This window comes from Pollicipes pollicipes, unplaced genomic scaffold, assembly GCF_011947565.3.
Source record: "Pollicipes pollicipes isolate AB1234 unplaced genomic scaffold, Ppol_2.1 Scaffold_7261;HRSCAF=8764_pilon_pilon_pilon, whole genome shotgun sequence".
Taxonomy (NCBI): Eukaryota; Metazoa; Arthropoda; class Thecostraca; order Pollicipedomorpha; family Pollicipedidae; genus Pollicipes; species Pollicipes pollicipes.
In genome coordinates this window covers 20,611,339-20,632,588 of record NW_023597054.1, presented here as the reverse complement: position 1 = coordinate 20,632,588, position 21,250 = coordinate 20,611,339, and the positions used below count along the sequence as shown (strand labels likewise).

The window sequence follows — 21,250 nt, the reverse complement described above, 5'->3', positions numbered from 1 at the left end:
ATACAACAGCCTGTAGACGTATGATAAGTGGAAGGTGCATGTATGTTATTTCATTTTTTATATAAAGCGCCATCACACCTTGGCGACGCTCACCGGCTGTGTCATAACTACGGTATAAGGAATAATTTGACATTTTCAAGTTATATGGGTCAGTAGGACGAACCGAATTTCCTGTACAGCGATAATGATGAGAGCTACTACTGCAAAAAATGCTTTCATTTTAGACCACCTTGAAATTAGACCGCGACAATTCCATTGTAAGACAAAAGACCATTCGTATTGGTTTGATCTATTCCCACCGGTTGGTGGGAATCGACCGATCGAAACTGACTGAAGCCGTCCCATGGCCACCCTCACAGGGGGGCGGGACCGGCGGTCTTCACTCAGACGTGTTGTAGGTGTTGTGCAGGGGGAGGGGAGGGGCCGTTCGGGCGGCGGCCAGAGGGACCCGGCTGCTGACCGTTCGTAGCCGGGGGGGGGGGGGGGGGGCCTGGAGCGCCGAACGACTTGATCCGCACGCGGACCACGCATAGCCGGAAGGCTGGAACGCCGGCCAGGCTGGAGACGGGAGTGCACGGACACCTGAGCGTCCGAACGCCCAGCCAGGGGCGGCTCCACAGTACCTCTCGTCTGGTCTGCGTGTTCGACTCAGTTGAAACAGAGGTGTGGTGGTTGGGAATCTGCAGAGGAGGCAGTTGGGGAATAGAGCCGGTCTGTGTTCCGCAGGTGGTCATGGTGACTTTTGCTGCCGGTGCATATGTTTTGTTGGGCTGCAGTGACATTCGTGATTACACGGTGCGCCGTGCCTGGGGATATGACACACCTGTTGTTGCCCTGATTGCACATATCTCTTTCTCTCGCTTCCATACAGGACATTGTGATGAACTGGCATGATGTCCTGGGTCACCACAACCTTGACATGCTTTCCACAGAATTTCGTTGTTTTGAGAAGAGCCCCGGCCTGTGCGTGAGTGGTTGTTTTGATGACGAGTGACCCGCTTGCACGTGCTTCAATTTTCAGGTCGCATGGGCCGCAGACAGCCTGAATTTACTTTGATGGCCAGAAAACGTTGGTCTTCCGAAAAGACACATTTTCATCACAAGGTTGCACGACAACGTACGATCCAAGAGGATCCAGAATTGGCTCAGAAGGCAGGCGAACACTGGTCATTGTCGAGCAAGGGTCAGCATCAGGGCGAGCAGGCACCGGAGTGATCAAAGACGAGGGAGAGTCGGAACCGGGGGCGTTGGACGGAAACGGCTGCTGTCCAGACACCGCGGCAGAAGTGTATGGACCACAATGGAATCGGCCTGGGACGCTCGAAGGTCATCGGGCGAAGTGGTGGCCAAAGCGGGGCTAGCGGCACTTCCGTCGTCTATATCCAGAGAATTATCGATGTCAGAGGCCGAGTTCCAGTCCGTGTCAGTGTCATCCTTCTTACATTGCTTCGCTTTCCCATACTGGGGGAGCGAGAAGAGAACAACAAAACTTAAGCGAAAAGGCGTCTTTGGAGCTAGCGCGAATGTGAAAGCGACGAGATCAACAATGCGCGAAAGGAATCCTTGACTGAGGGATGCAAAAGGAGCAAACCACTTGCCAAGATCTTGCCAAACGGGTGTATGGCCACCGAATGGGTCGACGCGAGCCTTGTGATGGTGTTGTTCGATTATAACGCCATGGCTCGGGACAGCTGTATCACCTTATGGCAGCAACAATCTGCTTAGTTATGATTGGCAACATGATATGAACCGCCAAACAATAGCTACATTAGCCATCAGCTATTTGTAGACAAAGTACTTATACTATTGGCCAACATAAAAACAACGAACTAGCCCCTCGAGACGCGCACGGTTCTACCAGACACGTAACACCTCTCGCACACCACAACACTCGTTGGTGCCACCTGTCGGTGACCTCACTTTTTTGGATGTTGACCTCGCGCCGCTACACCACCCCCTCCCCAGACGTGTCACCTTCTCAACGATAGCATGACCAGTTATCATCATTTTATGAATCGATGTTTGCATTATTCTCCTCACAAATTGACTGTACCCAAGGGGCGACAATCCTGTATTTTTTCGACGTCACAATGGTACCGATGGCATCGGTGGCATCGGTGGCATGAAACAGTACCAATGAGAGTTGTATGTAGATCAAAGGAAAGCGCCCGCGCCGCAGTTAAGAGGCCACCGGCAATAGCCCCATCAGCCTCAGCTTCAGGCCTTTCACTTGTTGCGGCGAAAAAGGTGAACCACAGTGACGATGTGTATATCTGGCTCCAGCTCTCGGTATGAAGAACAGGGCGCACGGGTTGAGTGAATAATAAGTTGCGAAGGGTACGTGAGGGGACCCGTGGAATGCGTAGCCACGTTGAAGCGAATCGGCCTGCTGCTGGGGAATACAGCATTTTTATGAAGTATTTTTGGGACTGATCGTAGAGAACAGCCCAAATCCATTGGAGCAGCGGGAAATATGGCGAAATCTAACAGTGGCAGCTACAATAACAATGGCTTCATGGAGGATTCTGGAAAGTGCAACGAAAGCTGCGCCGAGGGGACCATCCGGAGAACAGTGCTTGAAAGCTGGCCTTCGCTGGCTGACTTAGTCAGCAGAACGTGTGCTGTTTAGGCGCAGCTGTACACTCCCCCGTGTCCCACTGTGGCTGTGTCTCACAGGCTTGGCCGAATGACCATTTGATACAGAATCTGCGTGCGCTGCAGTAACACTAGTCTTGAGTGCTAGGTAGCCGAGCGGTGGGCCCCCACGTGGGGCCCGGGCTTGAACCCGGTTGCGACATGACCCTTGAGCACTTAATGGCCTTTGCAGCCGCAAGCGCTCCGTAAAATGGTGTGCGACAATGTATGTCGCTTTCCCTAGAAAGCCTTTCCCTTAAATGTATGTCGCCATCCCCAAATGACGCAATCACCATCACTTTGTGGCGTTACAGCTATAAATTAACGACATGACGTTCCTAAAGTCAATATTATAATGACCTGGCTTTTGCACAAGCATATGAACAGAGGGGGAGGGAGGGAAGGCTGCCCAGCTAATACTACCTCATTTCCAATAGATTTTATGCGCCCTGTTGCCATCCCATGCTCCCAGGTGGAAGGAAACTGATTGGTAGATGAAGTCTTGCTCCTCTTCTCGATGCCAGTTTGTCCTTTCCTTGACATGCCATTCTCGGGTTCGGTTGTCCTCTCCTGATTCTAGTTTGATCCCCATTCCTGATCGGTCCCCCAATCTCGGAGACGTGGGTACACCTGTGTATACCAGTCACCACCAAGGGCGACTTTTGCCAGATAAGTTGAAGGGGAGTGGCTGAGCAGGAGAAAATGGTTAAACATATTCCCGAAATACACAAAAAGTGGTTTCTCGCATGGTTGGACGCGCTTCTCCGGAAATTGGGGAGGGGGGGGGGGGGTCTTGGCCTTCTCAAGCTGAATGGAAAACTACGCCCCTGATATCAGCCCTTTTGATTTTGGATCCGACCTCCAGGTGCATCGTGAATGCATCATGCCTAGCCTTTTTATTGCTTTTTTTTTGTTGCTAACGCAATGTCTTTTTCATCAACGGATGTAGCGTCACATCCGAAGGAAGATTGCTTTCTGCCGAAGGCTAGGCAAGGGCCGCATTAAACCAGCTATATTTATTACATTACGTTGACCCCACCCATTTTGTGTCCAGAAATATCAAACGCGAGTGAAAAAGGCTGAGCAGGGATAAACAAAAACTTCCATCTGAAATCCAAGAAACGCGAATCCAGAAAATTATCCAAATCTGTACAGACACTGTCATAAAAAGATGTCCATAATAGTAGCTAATGCGAGCTCCCACATCCTAACATCCGATACACGATTAAACGCCAAAAGCGTAAAAGCTCGGCGTAAAGGCGTAGGCTTCGGTCCCGAGGGGCCATTCTGGCCCCTCGGGACCGACGATTAAGAACCTGAAGGGTTGGCCGGAGGTCAACCCTTTAATGTTAGGGGTCCCAGGCCCGCGGGCCGGGCCCGCAAGTACCAACCAGCGGGCCTTTTGCGCCGATTGGGGGAATCCGTAGTCAATGAGGGCCTCTATGTTGCTCAGACACCACCAGCACCGAACAGTAAGCTCCGTGCCGCGTGGGGCCTGAGGCTGCATTTCCCAAGCAGGGGCAAGGCCACGGCCCGTGATTTACATTGGTCTGGCCCCTGAGCCAATGAGGGGCCCTGTGTCGGTCAGGGGCCTACAGTGCCTGACAGAGGCCCTGCGTCGGCAAGGGATCCCGAGTCATCCAGGAGCACTGTTGGAGGCCGAAGAGGGACTGACGGGCTCTTCGAGACCGACGATCAAGGACCCGATTGAAAGGATGAAGGGCACGAAGGGCCCGAGGGGTTTGTGTGTACACAAGGAAACTCTGTGAAGAAAGTATGATTAGACACTAGGAATGAAGCTTTAAAGAATGAATATAGGAAAACCGAGGTGACAAGTATCTGTTTCGCCACAAAGTAACACACATTACGTACACTTGGACGACAACTCAGCCTCTCCACCTGCGCACACGCTAGACCTAATGAGCGCACCGAGCCCGCGTATGGTGTTGACGACAGTGGTGGACTTGGCTCATGTAGGCGAGGAACGAAATAGAGACGACTGGCAGCCGTCTCTGTTTCGGCTGACGGTTGTATTCCAAGTCTCCAGTCTCGCATTGCGTTCGTGGCAGGCAAGAGCAGCCGTCGGCGCGGCTGGCTTCCAATATAACCGACCGCCAGCCGAGCGAGAGTCGGGTGTCACGGGGTGACTAGGGGTCATAACCCGCGCTGCGTCCTAATACAGACCAGTCTAGGCGTGCGATTCATTTGAATTATATGAAGGCGGGGGCTTCTGCTTCACACTCATTTGACATGCCATCGGTCGGCGGCGCGATGTAAGGATGCTGGGGCGCTTCATCACAGTAACAGAGAGAGGCTCTTCCAGCTGGGCAAGTCCTCGGAGCGTCGTGTAGTGTTGTTTCGTCCTGGGAAGCCCTAACTTGAAAAGAACTCCTCTTCTTCGACGTCCGTCCATGGGTGCAATTTTGTTCTGCGCGTTTTGGCCGACCAAGGATTTGGTACCCTTTTATTGGTGTGAAAACGCCGCGGATGTTTCGAGTGTGAATTAAAAAGAAAATAAGGAGGGAAGCCTATGCTCTCCCATGGTCCTGATAAGTGGAGCATACATGGGCGTCTGTGCCTTCGGCTTAGTTGGGTGTGCGTTCTAACGATACTGGAGACATTGTAAGTGAAGGTTTTGGGTTATATGTAGTATCCGTGGTATTCACGTTTGACCGTGTTGCCTTACAGATGACCACAAATGTACCTGATAAGTGATACCGATATCGATACACATAAGGCCTTTCTGAACCTCACCGCACAACTTATGGCGTGACCAAGCTTATCTTACCCCACTGCACAATCTTTTGTTGGTATATGACGGTGTAACTGATTGTACAGTCCCCGCCCAGCACACATGTTGCTTGGGTACTGCTGGGTGCCTCATGAGATAGTGTACTATTCTTACAATATTTCCCATGGACCAACTGCAAATGCATACTGTTTTGTGATGATATTATGAATTAAGCCACTCTTGCCTTGGACTTACAAAAAATATTGAAATCAATGTCTTGCCCCTGACTTACAGGACCCTTTGCATGTTAAATATGAGGCTGCCAGCATTTTACATCACATCCTGTTTATGTGATGTGTTTATTGTATGGGGAGGGTGTTGATTTTTGAGATGTGAGGGAGGTTAATTCTTGATTTTAGAGGATGTTTTTCAGCTTTCACATGCATGTTTGTGACCAGTTCTTGCTGCATCCTTCTTTCATTTGATTTGACAATTTACATCTTTTCAGGTCAGCATACCAAAAATGTTCTTGGTTGGTTTAACTGGTGGCATTGCAACTGGTAAAAGTACAGTTTCCCGATTACTACAAGACAGAGGAGTTCCAGTTGTTGATGCTGATGTTATGGCTAGAAAAGGTATGTGTATATTCCATTATTACATGCATGGCCGGCTTTTAGACAAACAAAGATCCACAATGTTGTTGTGGGGTACGGTTGACACACACAGCTGACAAAACCTGTCAAGAACACCATGCTCTGAGGCCATGGGACCGATCAACACCAAAGCTTCACTATTTCATGTTCCTTGGCCGACAACCTACCCTTTCCAGAAGATGACAAGCTTGGGTCAGGTCAAAGATCACCAAAAAGGCCAAAATCTAGAAAAATTAGTTTGCAGACAGCTGCATGCCCTAAGCATATTGGGTAGATCACTACAAAACCTGCACCAGTTGATATGTCATGGTCAATATCCTGACATTTCCAGAACATAGTGACATTTGGCTGGGTCAAAGGTCAGTAAAGATGCCCCAAAATCACCAAACTTGGCTGCAGGTGACCCTGTGCTCTGAGCCTATGGAACCAAGTGACACAGTAGCTTAACCATTTGATTTACCATGGTCAGTGACCTATTCTCTATGGAACATGACAGCAGATCATCAGGTCAAAGGTCACCAAGACACCTGAACTGGACATAAATCACCTTGCTAAGAACCCCTCATGCTCTGTGCCTATGGGATCGATCAGTGCAAAATCTGTTGTAAACTTCGACCTGACCCAAGGTCACTATATTCCAGCAATGCTTGGTTATTGAGTAACAATGTGCATCAATTGGTAGGTTTTTTGCTTAGGCTCAGTCCCTAGGGCTCAGAGCATGGGGCTGTCTGCAGTTAATGTGGTTTTGGGTGTTTTTGGTTTCCTTCGACCTGTTCCGAGATCAACATGTTCTGGAAAATTTGGGATGTTGACTCTGGCGCATCGACCGGTAACACTTTCATGGAGGGTGCAGATAGTACAGTGCTTAACGCGTCTTCGTTAACCGCTGTGCGTCTGGCAAATCAGATGTATGAGGTTTGGTGTTGTCTGCAAGGTGTTCTTCCGCTTCTACAGTTTTGGTGACCTTTTGAGTGATCCCAGGTCACTATCTTCTGGTAATGATAGGTTAGCGACCAAGTGACATCAAATGGTGAAGGTTTGTGTTTATCGGTCCTCATAAACTCAAATCTTGGCGTTATTAACAGCTTCTGTTGAGGCCCTCCCATTGTTACATCTTATTTTACTCTTCCATACTTTTAGTTCATGACTTGCGTAGCTGCAAGTATGATGACTTGGTGCGCAGGTACACGTGCCTAAATTAGATTAATAGACCGATAAATCAAATGAATGCCTAAAAGGTAAAGACATGATAGTCATTTTTTCCCCGTTCCTGAGTACATGAGTTCTGAAACTTGTCAGTTGTCGAATGTATAATCATGCGCTTTGCAACGCTATGCGATTGATGTACAACTCCAGGCTGGCTTTTACACATCAAAAAATGGAAAACTGATAGGTCGTCTACATTAGGTCACCACATTTTGACTGATTTCAGTTGTTGAGCCCGGGAGGAAGGCCTGGCGCCAGATCCGAGACGCCTTCGGCCCAGCGGTCTTCCTGGACAGTGGCGAGCTGGACCGCGCTGCTCTGGGCAGAGTCATCTTCCGCGACACGGAAAAACGTCGCCAACTCAATCGCATTACACATGGCAAAATACAGCGGCTGATGATTTGGGAAACATTAAAGCTTTTCCTGCAGGGTAAGAACTGTGCAAGCTGGAGGGGGGGGGGGGGGGGCCTAATTTGGGCTTGGATACTTTATTTTGAACATGCATGGGTTATGTAGCCATACATGTACCTTCGACAACGCGGCGGTGGTTGATAAAAGTAAGCAGGAATTCCTGATGAAGAAAATAATGCATTAGATCAGACTGCGGCAGGTGATATTCGTATGGAGTTCAGGAAACACGGACACGCTTGTTTCCCATCCACTCAAAGAGGCCTCTTTGGTCGCAATCAATAGCCCTGTGAAAATCTAATGTATTATGCCTGAAACAGGCGCTGTGTATGACAGTACCCTGCAAGGGAGAGTGCCACCTTCAGAGACTGTCACAACAATACATTAAAATAATACATTACGTAGGCAGTAGTTAATCACTGCATGCCAGCAGAAAGTGCGACCGAGTCACCCGCAGCACACATCATGAAACTCCTTGTGACTAGACTTCAGGGATAGAACCTTGGCCAAAGCCGTGAACAGCGCTGTTGCGCGCTCAGCATTGCAACATAGCAACGAAGTAAAGTCTCCAGGCGGCCAACCACTCAGTTGGAATGGTTTACCAATTCGCAGCATTGGCGATGTCCAGACGGAGACGTTGCTGACGGCCGACAGAACTGTATTGAATGCGCCTACGCCGTGGACCCGCCGAAATTCACGAGTCAAACATTTGGAATAAAGTATTCTGACCGCAGTTCACTATGCGATTTACGTCATGCGATCAATCTCATTTGAGTTATGATAAATATAATTCGATGATTAGTAAGACGCTTTTTGCGGCATGGGATCAGCGAAGTGGCGACGTTCGTGAATGTTATCACCATGTGGATGATGCACGAACGGGGCCGAATGCAGCCGGTCGCCTTTGGGACGCCATACTGATGTCACTTAAGAATGCTCCAAAATGTCTTCCTTTCGTTAGTTCAGCAGGGGCAGATGGAGGAATGCGAAATGACTTACTCTCTTAATTAGTGTGACTATGTTGTGGGAAAACGGTGGCACTTTGGGTGGATATTGGTTAGAACAAACTGCTTTTCATGCCTATATAAATTCCATGATATAATCTGTATGAGTATAGACCACAGTGTATTGTATTTTGTACCGCTTGGATACAGCGTGACAATGTTTCTTTCGCGATCTTGTACCGAAACACTTCTGGTGTTGCAGTGGTGGGATCGCTGACCTATTTGTAGACGGTGTGTTATTTGTTGTGGGAAAACGGTAGTATTTCTGGTGGATATTGGTTAGAACAAACTGGCTTTCCTGTCTATATAAATTCTATGAAATAATCTGCATGAGTATAGACCACTGTGTATTGTAATTTTGTGCCGCTTTGGGACAGCGTGACAGTGTTTCCTTCGCGAACATGTACCGAAACACTTATGGTCTTACAGTGGTGGGATCGCTCGCCTTTTTGTAGACGGTGTATTAGCTTACACTATATCACTCAATGGAGGTGTGCACGGCCGATAGCACACCTCCACCTGCTCTGCCTATTCACCGAAATGTGGGCCTCTTTTTAACCCGCGTTTTTTTCAAGCGTGTTGCGATTTCAAAATGTTACCTTCCATATGCTAATCAAATAGGAAAGTAAACAGTGGGGACATTGCAGCGTTGCAAATGTACGCCTCGTGATGAAGCAGCCGGCATTGAAGTGTTAGGAAAATACTACCACACGAATGTAAATAATTATGTATTTATTGCCGAAAGCATCTTCGTGGTACGATCAGCATTTGCAAATATTTAAACCCGACAAAAGCATGTGTAGCCGCGTCGGACCGCCGAAGGTGCAAAATTTCCAGCGGACGTCGAGACTCACTCGACTTACGGTCTTGCTGGTCGTAACAGAACTCCCCAAGCAAACAAATGCTTTGAGCACGGGGCTAAACCAAACCAACTGGTCTGAAAGACGATATGTCTTCTGTAACGAGCAAGGTGTCCGAGAAAAAATGTATCAGAAATAGCCATTTTGGGCGGGGATATGTGAGGAAGATATGGAGGGAACCGACTGCGTTTTTAATGGGACACGCCCGGTTAAGCCGCGTACGTATGCATTAAAGGGAGTGTTCCACATTTGTGTGGGTTTTAAGCTGAAATAGACATATTGAAGATCATTCAGTGCAGTTCATAGTCCCGTCCTTAGGACTTAAACCCCTCAAGTTTCTGAGTTACACGCCCGCGGAAATGTGCAGACTGTTTCGGGTATACTATTTCTTAAGTCACCCAGGCATCTATGACGTCATGATAACACCATTCAGATCCTCTCATTCCATTAGCCATGCGGCGATCAAGGCCAAAAATATATCACTGTGGAGTACTTCAGATTTGGCAGTCGTGAGCACGATTTTAGATATCTTGGCTCTCAATCAATGTGGTGTAAGGTACATTGACAAAATCAAACAATGACGCGTTGAGGAGCACATGTACTAAAAAGAAGAAACTGTCTCATCTACATCAATTCCTTCCGCTTAACAGCATACCAATACTTGTAAGTGAACTCATTTCGTCATATCTGATTTTGCTTCAGTATCTTCAAATGTGGAACATTCCCTTCATTTCGACCCGAATTATGCCCCCCCCCCCCCACCCCCTTAGACGAAACATTTGAAAGGTCATGACATATGAGACAGGTGGTTGGTGCCCTACCTTTCAACGTAATCCTGTGGAGACATCAACTATCTATCTTTGCGAAATGCATTTGCTTTGCCCAGACCGGGGTGACTGAAAGATCTGTGCGTTTCAAGCTGACTGGGCAGAAAAAGTTGCGATCTGTGTAAGTAATCGGATTTTTTGTATGATGCTTGTATCTTTCACCATTTCAGGTCATTCCTTCGCGGTTCTAGATTTGCCCTTGCTGTTCGAAAGCGGAGTAGCTGTTGACTACATGGAAAAAATAGTTGTAGTATCCTGGTAAGTGTCCACGGACTTTCCTTCCTCATTTGACACAAGTGGCGGGTCTTGGGCTTTGTCGGCCATGGGCTGGCGTTGTCATGTAGTATGCGTGTTAAGGCGTTGGTGTGAAAGCAATTACATGTCACGCGGTCAAAACATAGCAGAGGTGGGGCATGCCAGTAATGTGAAAAGATGCCGAGGAAGCGGGAACAGTGGTCCCAAAAGTGTCAGTTCAGCCCATACAGCTGTGCAGCAGCGGGATGACTGCCCTCGTCCACACCGGCCTACTCAGCCGACCTAGCGACTACGCTCCGGCCCCAAGTGATGCCGTGTTTCATATGCACCCGTGATGTACTCGCCTTCCCATAGGGACCATGTTGGACGCGATCCCAGGCCTGGGCTAAAACCTTGCAGAGTTATGAAAGAGTAAAAGTGTCTGCATAAGTGCCGGCATAAAGAAGCTGTATAGCAGTTAGAAAGAGGTGCCGTAGCGTTTTACGTCATGCAGGTCAAACTTTGTCTGTCAGTGGGCCTTCTCCTTCAACGTTGAGGCTGTGCAAAAGACCGTCTAGTGATAAATTCGCTTTTCTCCGCATACGTCTTGATTCCAACTCCCCTCCCCTCAGATCCTTCGAGGATCTGAGGAGTCATGTCATACAAGCATGTCATAGTCCGCAAGCATCAGCATCTTGTATGTGATGGTACAGTGAATTCCTCCTATCTTGCTATATCAATGGCTCTGTGACGCTTCTTGACAATGCGCGCTTTTATACAATGGGTTGGAATCCGACGCTGCAGTTGTTGCAGGTCCCCGCGTGTGCAGGCTTTCCCCCGTTTCCGGTTGTGGCGCGTGCATCCCCCGCGTCGTCGACCTCTGGTGCCCCCCGGTGTCCTCCGGTAACCCCGGTGTTTCGCCAGCGAGGAGGACGTGCAGCTGCAGCGGCTGGTGGCGCGCTCCGGGGAGGCGGAGGCCGACTGTCGGCGCCGTATCGAAGCCCAGTTGCCGCTTCGCGTCAAGCGCGACAACGCCCACTTCGTGATCGAGAACTCGGGCTCGTTGGCCGACACTGCGCGCCAGGTGGACGGCGTGCTGTCGGTGCTGCGCACCAGCCGCGCGCACTGGCGACTGCGCGCGCTGCTGCTGCTGCTGGTGGTTGGCTGCGCTACGCTGGCGCTCTGGCTTAGCTCGGTGCGCAGGTCGACGCGGTGACGTCCCCCCTCCCCTCTGATGACGCGGGCCCAGCTGGGAGCGGGCGCCGGACCGGGGTGGACTCGCGTCTCGTTTTGCTCAGGTGTGCTCGGGCGGGCGTCTGGATGTGTAGCCTGGGTGTGCTGATGACATGGCCTGTACTGATACTCGTGGAAAGGGTAGTTTAACGAAATGTGTGCGATGTCGTGTGTATGTTGTCGCCCGCCCTCCGTTCTGCTTCGTCGTGAACAGACTTGACGTGAACCTTTTTTCCTCCGAGACGTTGAGGCCAATGATGAACTGTATTTGAACTTGAGGACCTAGTGTGACATCCATCATGTCATCCCGTTGCGGCGCGCACAGTGGGGGTGGCGGCAGCGCGGTGTCAGGCCGCACGTCTGGGAGGTGCGGGATCTGATTCCCTGTGGTGAATCACCCTTCCCGTCAGGGTGAGAGACGGGCGATGCAATGACGGCTCGTGCCACGCGCAGGACTTGACTTGACCTGACTCAGAGTTGCCAACGCCGGGTCAAGTTAATGCGGTTAGTGCTGTCATGGGTGGGGGCCGCGGCACGGTGGCATGGTGGGTACACCAACTGTCTGAGATTGGCGCGATTTAGAAGGGGTCTGTTGGCGTGCTCGTGTTCCAGCGGCTCTGGCGCTCAGCCCAGCATTCTCTAATCGGAGACGGATGGTCTCGAGGTCTCTCCCACCCTTCACTACGAGCAGGGACCAACAGCCTACCGGCAACCTTTGACCAGACACGACGGCGGGGTGCTTTTCGCCGACATACGCCTCTAGTAGAATCATAGCCGAAGCGTCAAACAATAGGTGCTCCGTATGCGGGACGTATCTTCTTAGATAGGAACGGCGCATTCTTTAGTATGGTTTTAACGCGCTGGCATAAAGGATTCTAATCGTGGAACACGCAGCCTCTTTATATGATATCTTTGCCAGAAAACTGTAGCAAACTGATTGATGAGAGAACGTTGAAGCCTACAGCATTGATTGCTAATAGATGCGTTTGCTACTGATTTGTGTGGGGTCTTTTCTGAAATAAATGTTATGCTACGATCTACTTGTTGTTTAACTCATGTTCATGTGTTTAGTCAGGACAGAAAAGCGTATATAAAAAATACCTGGTACCACACGCTGCCTCAAAGGAAGCGTGCAGCCTTGTCATTGACGGTTGCACACAACACAGAAGACTAACATTTGTGTTGCGTATATCCTAACTCCACCACTTCCTGCTCGTTTCGCTGCGCGAAGGAGCGACGCCGTTGGTGGCAGTGGTGCCGCCATATGAGTTAGAACTTCATTAAAATTTGTTAGCACGGATGCAACCCTTGGTGCCATTTTAAGGTAAGGCATTACGATAGAATTGTTGATGCCAGTTCTGAGGACGCGGGCAGAGGGCTGAACGTCGTGGAGCTTTCGCGGTGCGGCAGCCTCCAGAAAGCGAATGTGCGTGCACGCGCAGACAGTTCTGGAGTCTGACCCGCTATCGCTCGCCGTTTTCACCGCTGCCGAGGCCTCCCACGTCACCGCGGCCGAGGCCTACCCGCGGCTGTCACGGATAGATAGTGCGTGTGCCGGCCGGTAGGGGTAACTACGCCTAAACCTGCGAGCAGGCCTCAGGTTTGTAGACTGGAGAGTCGGGATATTCTGTGCCGCGGCGCTGTCGGGACGACCATCTAGGTAATGCTTTCTCCAGCTAAATTAATGCTGCGAGCGCCCAGGTGCCACAGAAGTCCTGACAGCAGTTTTAAGCCTTTTAGACGTATCTTCAACTCACGGGCCACGAGCCACGAGCCTCGCACCTGTGACCGTGACCGTGACGGTCCACCCGTGACCGTCCAAGAGCTAATTCAGGGATCGTGCTCCCTGGAGTTTAATGGGCGTGGGGTGCAATAATCTCTTCTATTTATTAGAGTTACTGTTATCTTGGTCTTCTCACACCAATAAATGTCGCCTTGAATAGAGTCTTTTCCGCGCAGGGTGTCAGACTGATCCATGGTGAACGCCGAGCAACTTACGTCGGGTCGCCAATTTAATATAGCCGGGTGGCAGGCGGCGCTGTTTGAGTAATGGTAAACGGTGACTGAGTGTTGTTACACCATGTTATGAGTATATTTTGAAAACATAAAGGTATCTCTGTCTCCCACAAGGTTACTTGGGTTCGGACACCACTGGCCACAGTGATGGGCACGCCCATGATTGTAAGCAGTTAGGCACCGCCGTTGAACAAAACTGGCACGTCCGTGCAACGCGGTTCCACGCACTCGGGACCTTGCGTAGAAAGGAATAGATATAGTTGTAGTTCCCGCCGGTTTAGCTGAGCGAAGAGCCAGTACTGTTGACGTCGGTAGGTAGTATAATTGCCAGTCATTTACCATGTCTCGTACCCAATGTGTCCTGATAATTTCGTTATTAAGGATGGGGCTTGCAATACTCGCCTCAAAATGGCAGTCCGCTGCGTATGTATCTGCGTGCTGCTGCGTGCTGCGTGTGTCCCCTCCCCCCCCCCCTTTATGTCCTAAGAGGTCCCGTGGGGCTCCTCGGGACTGACGACAAGGGTCCGGTTGGAGTGCTGAAGGGGCTGGCCGTAGGTCATGTTAAAAACCCCAGCCGTAGGGCCGAGCTCTCGGGTATCAGGGGGCCTCTTCCAACAATTCGGGGACCCCTGGGACGATGTGGCCTCGATGTCGGCCAGACGCCACCAACACCGAAAAATCGGCGCCGTGTCGACCTAAGGCCTTGTGGCCCGTTTCTCAATTGGGAACAAGGCCGGGGGCCTGTTATTTGCATTGGGCGGAGCCCTGAAACAATGGGAGTCCCCTGTCAGGTCAGGAATCTACAGTGCCTAACAGGGGCCCTGTGTTGGTCAGGGTCCCGCAGTGCCTAACAGGGGTCCTGTGTTAGTCAGGGGCCCCGCAGTGCCTAACAGGGGTCCTGCGTTCGCCAGGGTCCTGCAGTGCCTAACAGGGGTCCTGTGTTCGCCAGGGTCCTGCAGTGCCTAACAGGGGTCCTGTGTTGGTCAGGGTCCTGCAGTACCTGGCAGGGGTCCTGCGTCGGCCAGGGGATCCGAGTCAGCTATACACTTCCCTGTGTTGGCCTGGACCCCCTGATAACGACCGGAATGATGGGAATTTACTATGCGGGTCCACAATGAGACAATGGAAGGACCCTGTGAACGTCAGGGGCCCGAGAAACGAACAGGGTACCCTTCGCTTCATTTCAGCCAGGGGTCCGACAAGCCAAACTGGAATCTGTGTGTCAATTGTCGGACCCCTGCGCCGACAAGGGATCCTTCTATGTCGATGGGTGTCCCTGCGTCGATCTGGGGCCAACTGCCCAGTCAAAGGGATCCCCGAGTCGGGCAGGGGAGCATCCCTCTCATGGCCTCCGGACCGGCATGACAGCTGGTAGATACCCCGTGGTAGGACGGAAAGGCCTTCAGCCCATGACTGGAAGGGATATTGTGTCCCCAGTGTTGAACCCCGGGGCCCCTTGTCAGGGCAATGTAAAGAATCTCCTTTTGTGTGTAATTGGGTGGATCAAAACGTGATGAAAAATGTGGATATGGCAACACAAACTTACTTGAGGACGTCTGGTTTTTTTCCGGAATCGAGCAACGAGCAATTTATATCAAATCGTTTTGGGCACGTGCGCTCGCAATCTTGAAGCAAGACTGCCGATGTCCGGCGTCGCAGTTTCCGCCAGACAGAGCGGCGTTGGCTGCTGCAGCGAACACCACATGCGGGCGCTGGGCTCGCGAACGAGATCATGTGTCGCGAAGCACTGCTCCCGAAAGCGGTTTAAAATCAATCCAAAGCATTCAAAGGTCATACTGGAGCCTGCGTGTCGTCTGTGCAATGTCGAGGCTGTCCTCTGGACGGATTCTCGCTGATAATAAAACGAACAAGAAATACTCCACCATTACGTTGAGAGCCCCGACACTGTAGATATTAATCGGTTCCCATCACCAATCGTAACGTAAGTTTCACCGTTCATGTGAAGTTTACGGCTCGGACTGCCTTCCGATCTTAAGAATGTGTTTAATAAAGGCCTGAAGATGCTTCTTTCGTTTTTGTCCTCCCGTTGGTCGCCGCCTGATGTTAGCCAAGTGGCAAGATGCTTCTTTCGTTTTCGTCCGCCCGTTGGTCGCCGCCTGATGTTAGCCAAGTGGCAAGATGCTTCTTTCATTTTTGTCCGCCTGTTGGTCGCTGCCTGATGTTAGCCAGGTGACAATCCTGACGAATACTGTGGAAACTGCGACGCAATGCACCGGGTGTTTTGCAAGCGCACATACCGAGAACCGTGTGATATACTTTTATATACTTTTTCACAAACCGATTCTACAGAAAGGATCCGCGCTTTGCGCCTCTGCACTTCTGCCACCTCGCGAGCGTTTGAGGGTGATCAAGGTCACAACGGCGTGGTGCTCGATTCAGTAGAAACAGAGGGACTTCGAAGCTCGTCTCGGGTAACAGCAAATCAGGCGAAAAGTCGCATGTCAGGCGCTTGTTAGCGGCGAGTTTGTTCACCTGGCACCTGCTGGCTGAAGTCAATACAAGTTCCATATGTGGTGGCCTGTAGGGAAGTTGAACTGGCGACAAGCAGCACACGGCAATACAAAGGTACGCACAACCACAGCTTCTAATCGCTATTCGTTCAGAAAAAGCCCACTGAACCATTGTGAAATGAATAATGCCGGCGGTTTATTCGAAGAAGCCAGTTGTTAACTAATTTATATAGCGTGTTGATTTGCAAAGAAATTACGTAGGTTGTTTTGCGTAAGGCCCGTTTGTGAGGAACGTTATGCGTACACCCAAGACAGTACTAATAGCCTTATTCATCGTGGAATAACCAGAGAAATGGACAGATAGACGAATTGATATTTCGACTACTTGCCGGAAGTGAAATGAATACCGGTAGTAAATACAAAATTGCTTTCCGATCTTACTCGATTTTTCAGTTTTTTTTAGAAACCGCCAGCCGCAGTTCTTACAGAACACCAGCATCCAGGAGATTAAACACGGAGTATTTTCCAGCCATTACTGTGATACAGTGCATAAACAACTAATAATCAAAATGCTCGAAAATGCGTGAACGTGCCAACGTGTTCAAGTAAACAGGCATCATGCATCACCCATCATTCATACACGCAATCGATTTTAAGTAGAGAGGCAGGACGCATCACGCATCACTTACGCATGTAAACGATTTCTATTAAACAGACGTTGCGCATCACGCGTCAGGCATCACCCATACACGTAAAGGATTTTAAGCTGGGACGCATTACACGTCAGAGCACTTATCCCATACACCTAACCGGTCCTGGTCAGCGCTGTACGTCAAGGTCTGGTCGCCGACTTCTAAGATTAGATTCACCTGTTTTCCTGTCTCGATGGTCTGGTTCTCTGTCGATAACTTTGAGCTCTAAAAGGGATATAGCGTTCGTACTTCCCTGGATTTCAGCCTGAGCGTGTTTTGTCAAACTGGCCGCCGAAAGGGTATTCTCTGTTTTGTTTTTGGCCTCTCGCCAGCGTTTATTATAACTCAAGCCAAAAGAGCCCATGCACTCCCCGACATAGTTCCTCCCACGTTTATTACACAGTTTACACTTAATTTCGTAAACCACGTGTTTTTTGCCTTGGAAACCCCTTAAAACCCAGACTTGCATGCATGACGCCTATTGTCCCCGGCCACATAGGCTTCGAGATGGAAAATTTTACCAGAGGCTTTCTTAGCTTATTGTCGTTCTTGGAAGCTAAGCGCACGCGCAGTTTTCATTTTCGAACGACCTGTCTGATTTTCCAAAGTAAGTGGTCGTCTATATAAGGTAGTATTAAGAATACGAAGTCCGATGGGGCGTATTTCCGTTTCTTACCACCCATCCCTCCCCTACACATGCTCTAGATATTTTACCTCTTTCAGCATTCTACCTGAAAGTTGTGGAGAATACCCATTACCCAACGGCAAAATCCACATCTTGTTTATGCTCTTTCTTTCTTTTTCACTACTTGATGAGTTATCAAGAACCTGGAACATCTTACTAATGGAACATGCTACGAAGCTGGGTGGTCAGATCCACAGTGCGGAATTATACCAGAGTTGGTAGCCTTGATAAAGCGCTCAGTTTCTCAAGTTGCGGTTTGCCCCTTCTTTCTACCGTTAGTAGTGTATCCGAATATGGACCCCTTTCCGCCCTCTGTAGTTCCACCGTTAAGGTTTAAGATGCTGATTGGTCACGAACTCTAAAAATTCTTCAAGGGCACGCTTTCCATGCGTCTATACTCCGGTATAATCATCGATGTATCTAGCTAAGAAAGTTGGTTTTACCGGGCTGGTGGCATGGGTTTTGTTTCAAACTGATTAAAAAACTTTATTGCCATGGGAGCAGCGCATGGGCTGCCCATTGTCATGCCCAATTTCTGTCGCTAGTAGTCATATCCGAACGGGACACTATTATCCTGAAGACATTGTTCTAAAATACTGCGGATGCCTCTTTTGATAGACCGAAAACATCAAGGTCACAGAAGGGTTCGTCTACATTAGTTTTCACGGCAGCGATAGTCTCATTGGCTGGTCTGTTGTCATATAAATTGACATTTGCACGGAAAAATGCTGCCCTCTGGTACCCTTTCTGCGTATGAATGCATGAAAAGCCTCTTTAAAAGTATCTGGTGTCTCACAGGTGAGTGGAAGCAAACATCAAAAGCTTGTTCTAAAATACCATTACTTCGCATACATGGAAGTATGACATGTATGAGTGATACCTGATGCATGATGCGCGATGCCTGGTCAATTGAAATCGTTTACATTCATAAGTGATGCGCGATGCGTGCCGCCTTTTACTTAAAACCGATTACATGTGTGAATGATGGGTGATGCGCTATGTCCGTTTACATGCATTTGTTTGCATGTAAACTCTTTCACGCATTTTAATTCTTCGTTGGATGTACACTGTATCTTGGCAATGCCTGACGATTGTTCTTGGTATAGCCTTCTGGGTGTTGGTGAGTCGTAGAAATTATGACTCGCTGTTTAAAAAACCCTGAAAAATCAAATATGATAGGCAGACCATTTTGAATATGCCACTGATATTGGTATCAATAAAGGTATGTGGTCTAAATGTCAATGCATCTATCTTTCTTAGACAGCAGATTCCTGATTTAGTTTCCTGGTTATTCTACGACGAATATGTATTTTTAGTACTGTCTCACTGATTTGTAAAGAAAAACAGCCTGGCGTATTCCAGTGGCTTCTAGTTTCCGTTCTAGCTTTTGGCAAAGAACGAAAAAATTGGACCAACTAAGTATTAAGCGGGCAAATCACGTGACTTTTGGGGCCTTTTTACCTGCGAGGCTCATAAATTTTTGTGGTGTAGCGTCAGGAGGATTGAAATGGTGGCATGTACACATTTACGGCAATCGGTTCAGCCGTCTGTGCTGCACATCTGCTTAGACATGTACACGCACAGATCGTAAGGCATATGCTTTTAATTTCAGATGTTTGGAGGCTGCCTGACTGACTTATTACATGCGTACTCCTGGCAATTTCTATGTGGATTCTCTGATGCTGTCATAGGTTACCAATTGCCATATAAATCAATTAAAAGAAACAATCGGTCGACATCTACCTTTTGATGTTGTTTGTGAAAATTTTTTAACCATTGTCTCTCTGTATTTTGGGAAATAAGTAACAACTTCCTATTATCTAGGTACCTACCATTAAAATGACATACAATATTCCCCATCAAACTCACCCCTGTCTCGTCATCGTCTGCTCAAACTTGTCTGCCGGACGCAGGTCTGTCTCAGCTAGAAAGTCTCACACCAATATAAATGGCAAAGCCTTTTGCGGGGTGTTAAAGGAAATGTTTCACATTTGTACTAGGATTTGAACTGAAATAACCATCTTAAAGGCCATTTGATGCGGTTCACAGCTCTACCTTTTTAAGGCCCAGGCCGCCCTAGTTTCTGAGCTACACGCCCGGGAAGATGCGCATACTTTTTCGGGGAGACTATTTCGAGGTCGCACAGGCTTTCATGATACATGTCCGCCTCTTCCCCACCCGCTCTCTGCCCGTTCGCCGTCCGTTCCCCGTCTGTTTTCCGTTCGTTCTCCGTCCGTTCCCCGTCCATTTTCTGTCCGTTCTCAGTTCGTTCCCTGCCCGTTCCTCGTCTGTTTTTTTTCTGCCCGCCCTGAGCGCAACCTGTTCTCGCGTTTAGGGTGCGTCCCTCCCACACAGTTCACCCCTCTGACTCCCGTCCCCACCAGACGACCCCTACCGATCCATTTCACACTGTTTTGGCCGATCTGGCCACGTGTGATCCAGTAGCCCCGGCCCCGCCCCATACTCCTTCACAGTTGATTTTTTTCACATCTGCAGTCGCTCATACGGCATCCTGAAGCCCATTCGGTGATTGCCCATTGACAAGATTCCTAATCACCGATGTCTGGCAGTAAACCGTTTGGCCTACATTGATCTGTCATCGACCCCAGATCCGGCTTGCGCCGTTTTTGTTCGAATTATCCCGAGAGCTTGCTCTTCTGGAAGGAATCGCTCACTTCTTCATCTCTAAATTACTTGATCCGAAGTGACGGAAATTGCAAGCTTTTTGAGTTGCATTGCGCGTGGATTTCATTTCGCTGTTGTTTCCCTTACTCATATAAGACGGTACACTGTCACGATATGAAACTTTCCGGTCCTTGACTTATATGTGTGCTTTTGCTGTTTTCCACTATCTTATCTGGATAGAGCTATGAAAATAAGGAAGTAAGAATAAGGGAGGATAACGAGCAGCAAAGGGAGAAAATGATTTGACAATGGGAGAAAATCAAACGGTTCAGTCCATGGTCTTCTACCGCCATATCAACAATCTTCTCTCGCCGACTTACGGAGTTTCAAATCACCAACATTGCCAATCCGAACATCGGCAGTTGACGTGAGCCCGGGTGGTTAATTAAATGCGACACACTCGTGTGGAGTGATGGTTAATTCAACAAAGTGAATTTTCAAGTCAGTCTCACACCTGAGATCTCAAAAGGTAGGGCACCAAAGTCATGGAGTAAGTAGGGTTCTATGTATACTCACTTATGTCAACTTGGAGGTCGCTAGGACATGACCTTTAGTTCAAGTAATGTTAAAAAGGTCAAACTTTAGATCCGTGCCAGAAATACCCTAAGACTTACCCGTGCAACCACTTTTAACCTTGAAGAATCGTCTTCTCAGCACAAATTCACCGGTGATCATTTCCGGTCAGTGACCTTAATCGACATTCAGGAGGCCCCAATAATCAAAAACCTATGCAATTGTTTTGATTTCGTAATTCATCTACGGGTGAAGGATTACGCTGGACGGTATGTTCCTCCCTACAAAAGGTCAATCAGAGTCATTTTAGGCCAGTGACATTTTACGTATATCAAATTCATATAAAATGTATGTTCACGTTCCTGTGACCACGAAATCCGAAATGAGAGTCAGTAGCT

At 49.0% G+C, this 21,250-nt stretch overlaps 1 protein-coding gene across 1 annotated transcript; it reads left to right on the top strand.

Annotated features, from left to right (window-relative positions):
* The first annotated feature begins 5,151 nt into the window (after positions 1–5,151).
* Positions 5,152–12,830, top strand: Dpck (Dephospho-CoA kinase). Its single transcript, XM_037237309.1, has 5 exons — positions 5,152–5,256; positions 5,874–6,000; positions 7,451–7,654; positions 10,494–10,581; positions 11,482–12,830. Exons 2-5 carry the CDS (start codon positions 5,889–5,891, stop codon positions 11,771–11,773), a joined length of 696 nt encoding a protein of 231 aa, XP_037093204.1. The 5' UTR covers positions 5,152–5,256; positions 5,874–5,888; the 3' UTR covers positions 11,774–12,830.
* The last annotated feature ends 8,420 nt before the right edge of the window (positions 12,831–21,250 follow it).

Coding starts and splice junctions, on each gene's coding strand:
- Dpck (XM_037237309.1), top strand. CDS start 5,889: ATGTTCTTGGTTGGTTTAACTGGTGGCATTGCAACTGGTAAAAGTACA. Junction 6,001..7,450: donor TGATGTTATGGCTAGAAAAG/GTATGTGTATAT, acceptor GACTGATTTCAG/TTGTTGAGCCCGGGAGGAAG. Junction 7,655..10,493: donor ATTAAAGCTTTTCCTGCAGG/GTAAGAACTGTG, acceptor TCACCATTTCAG/GTCATTCCTTCGCGGTTCTA.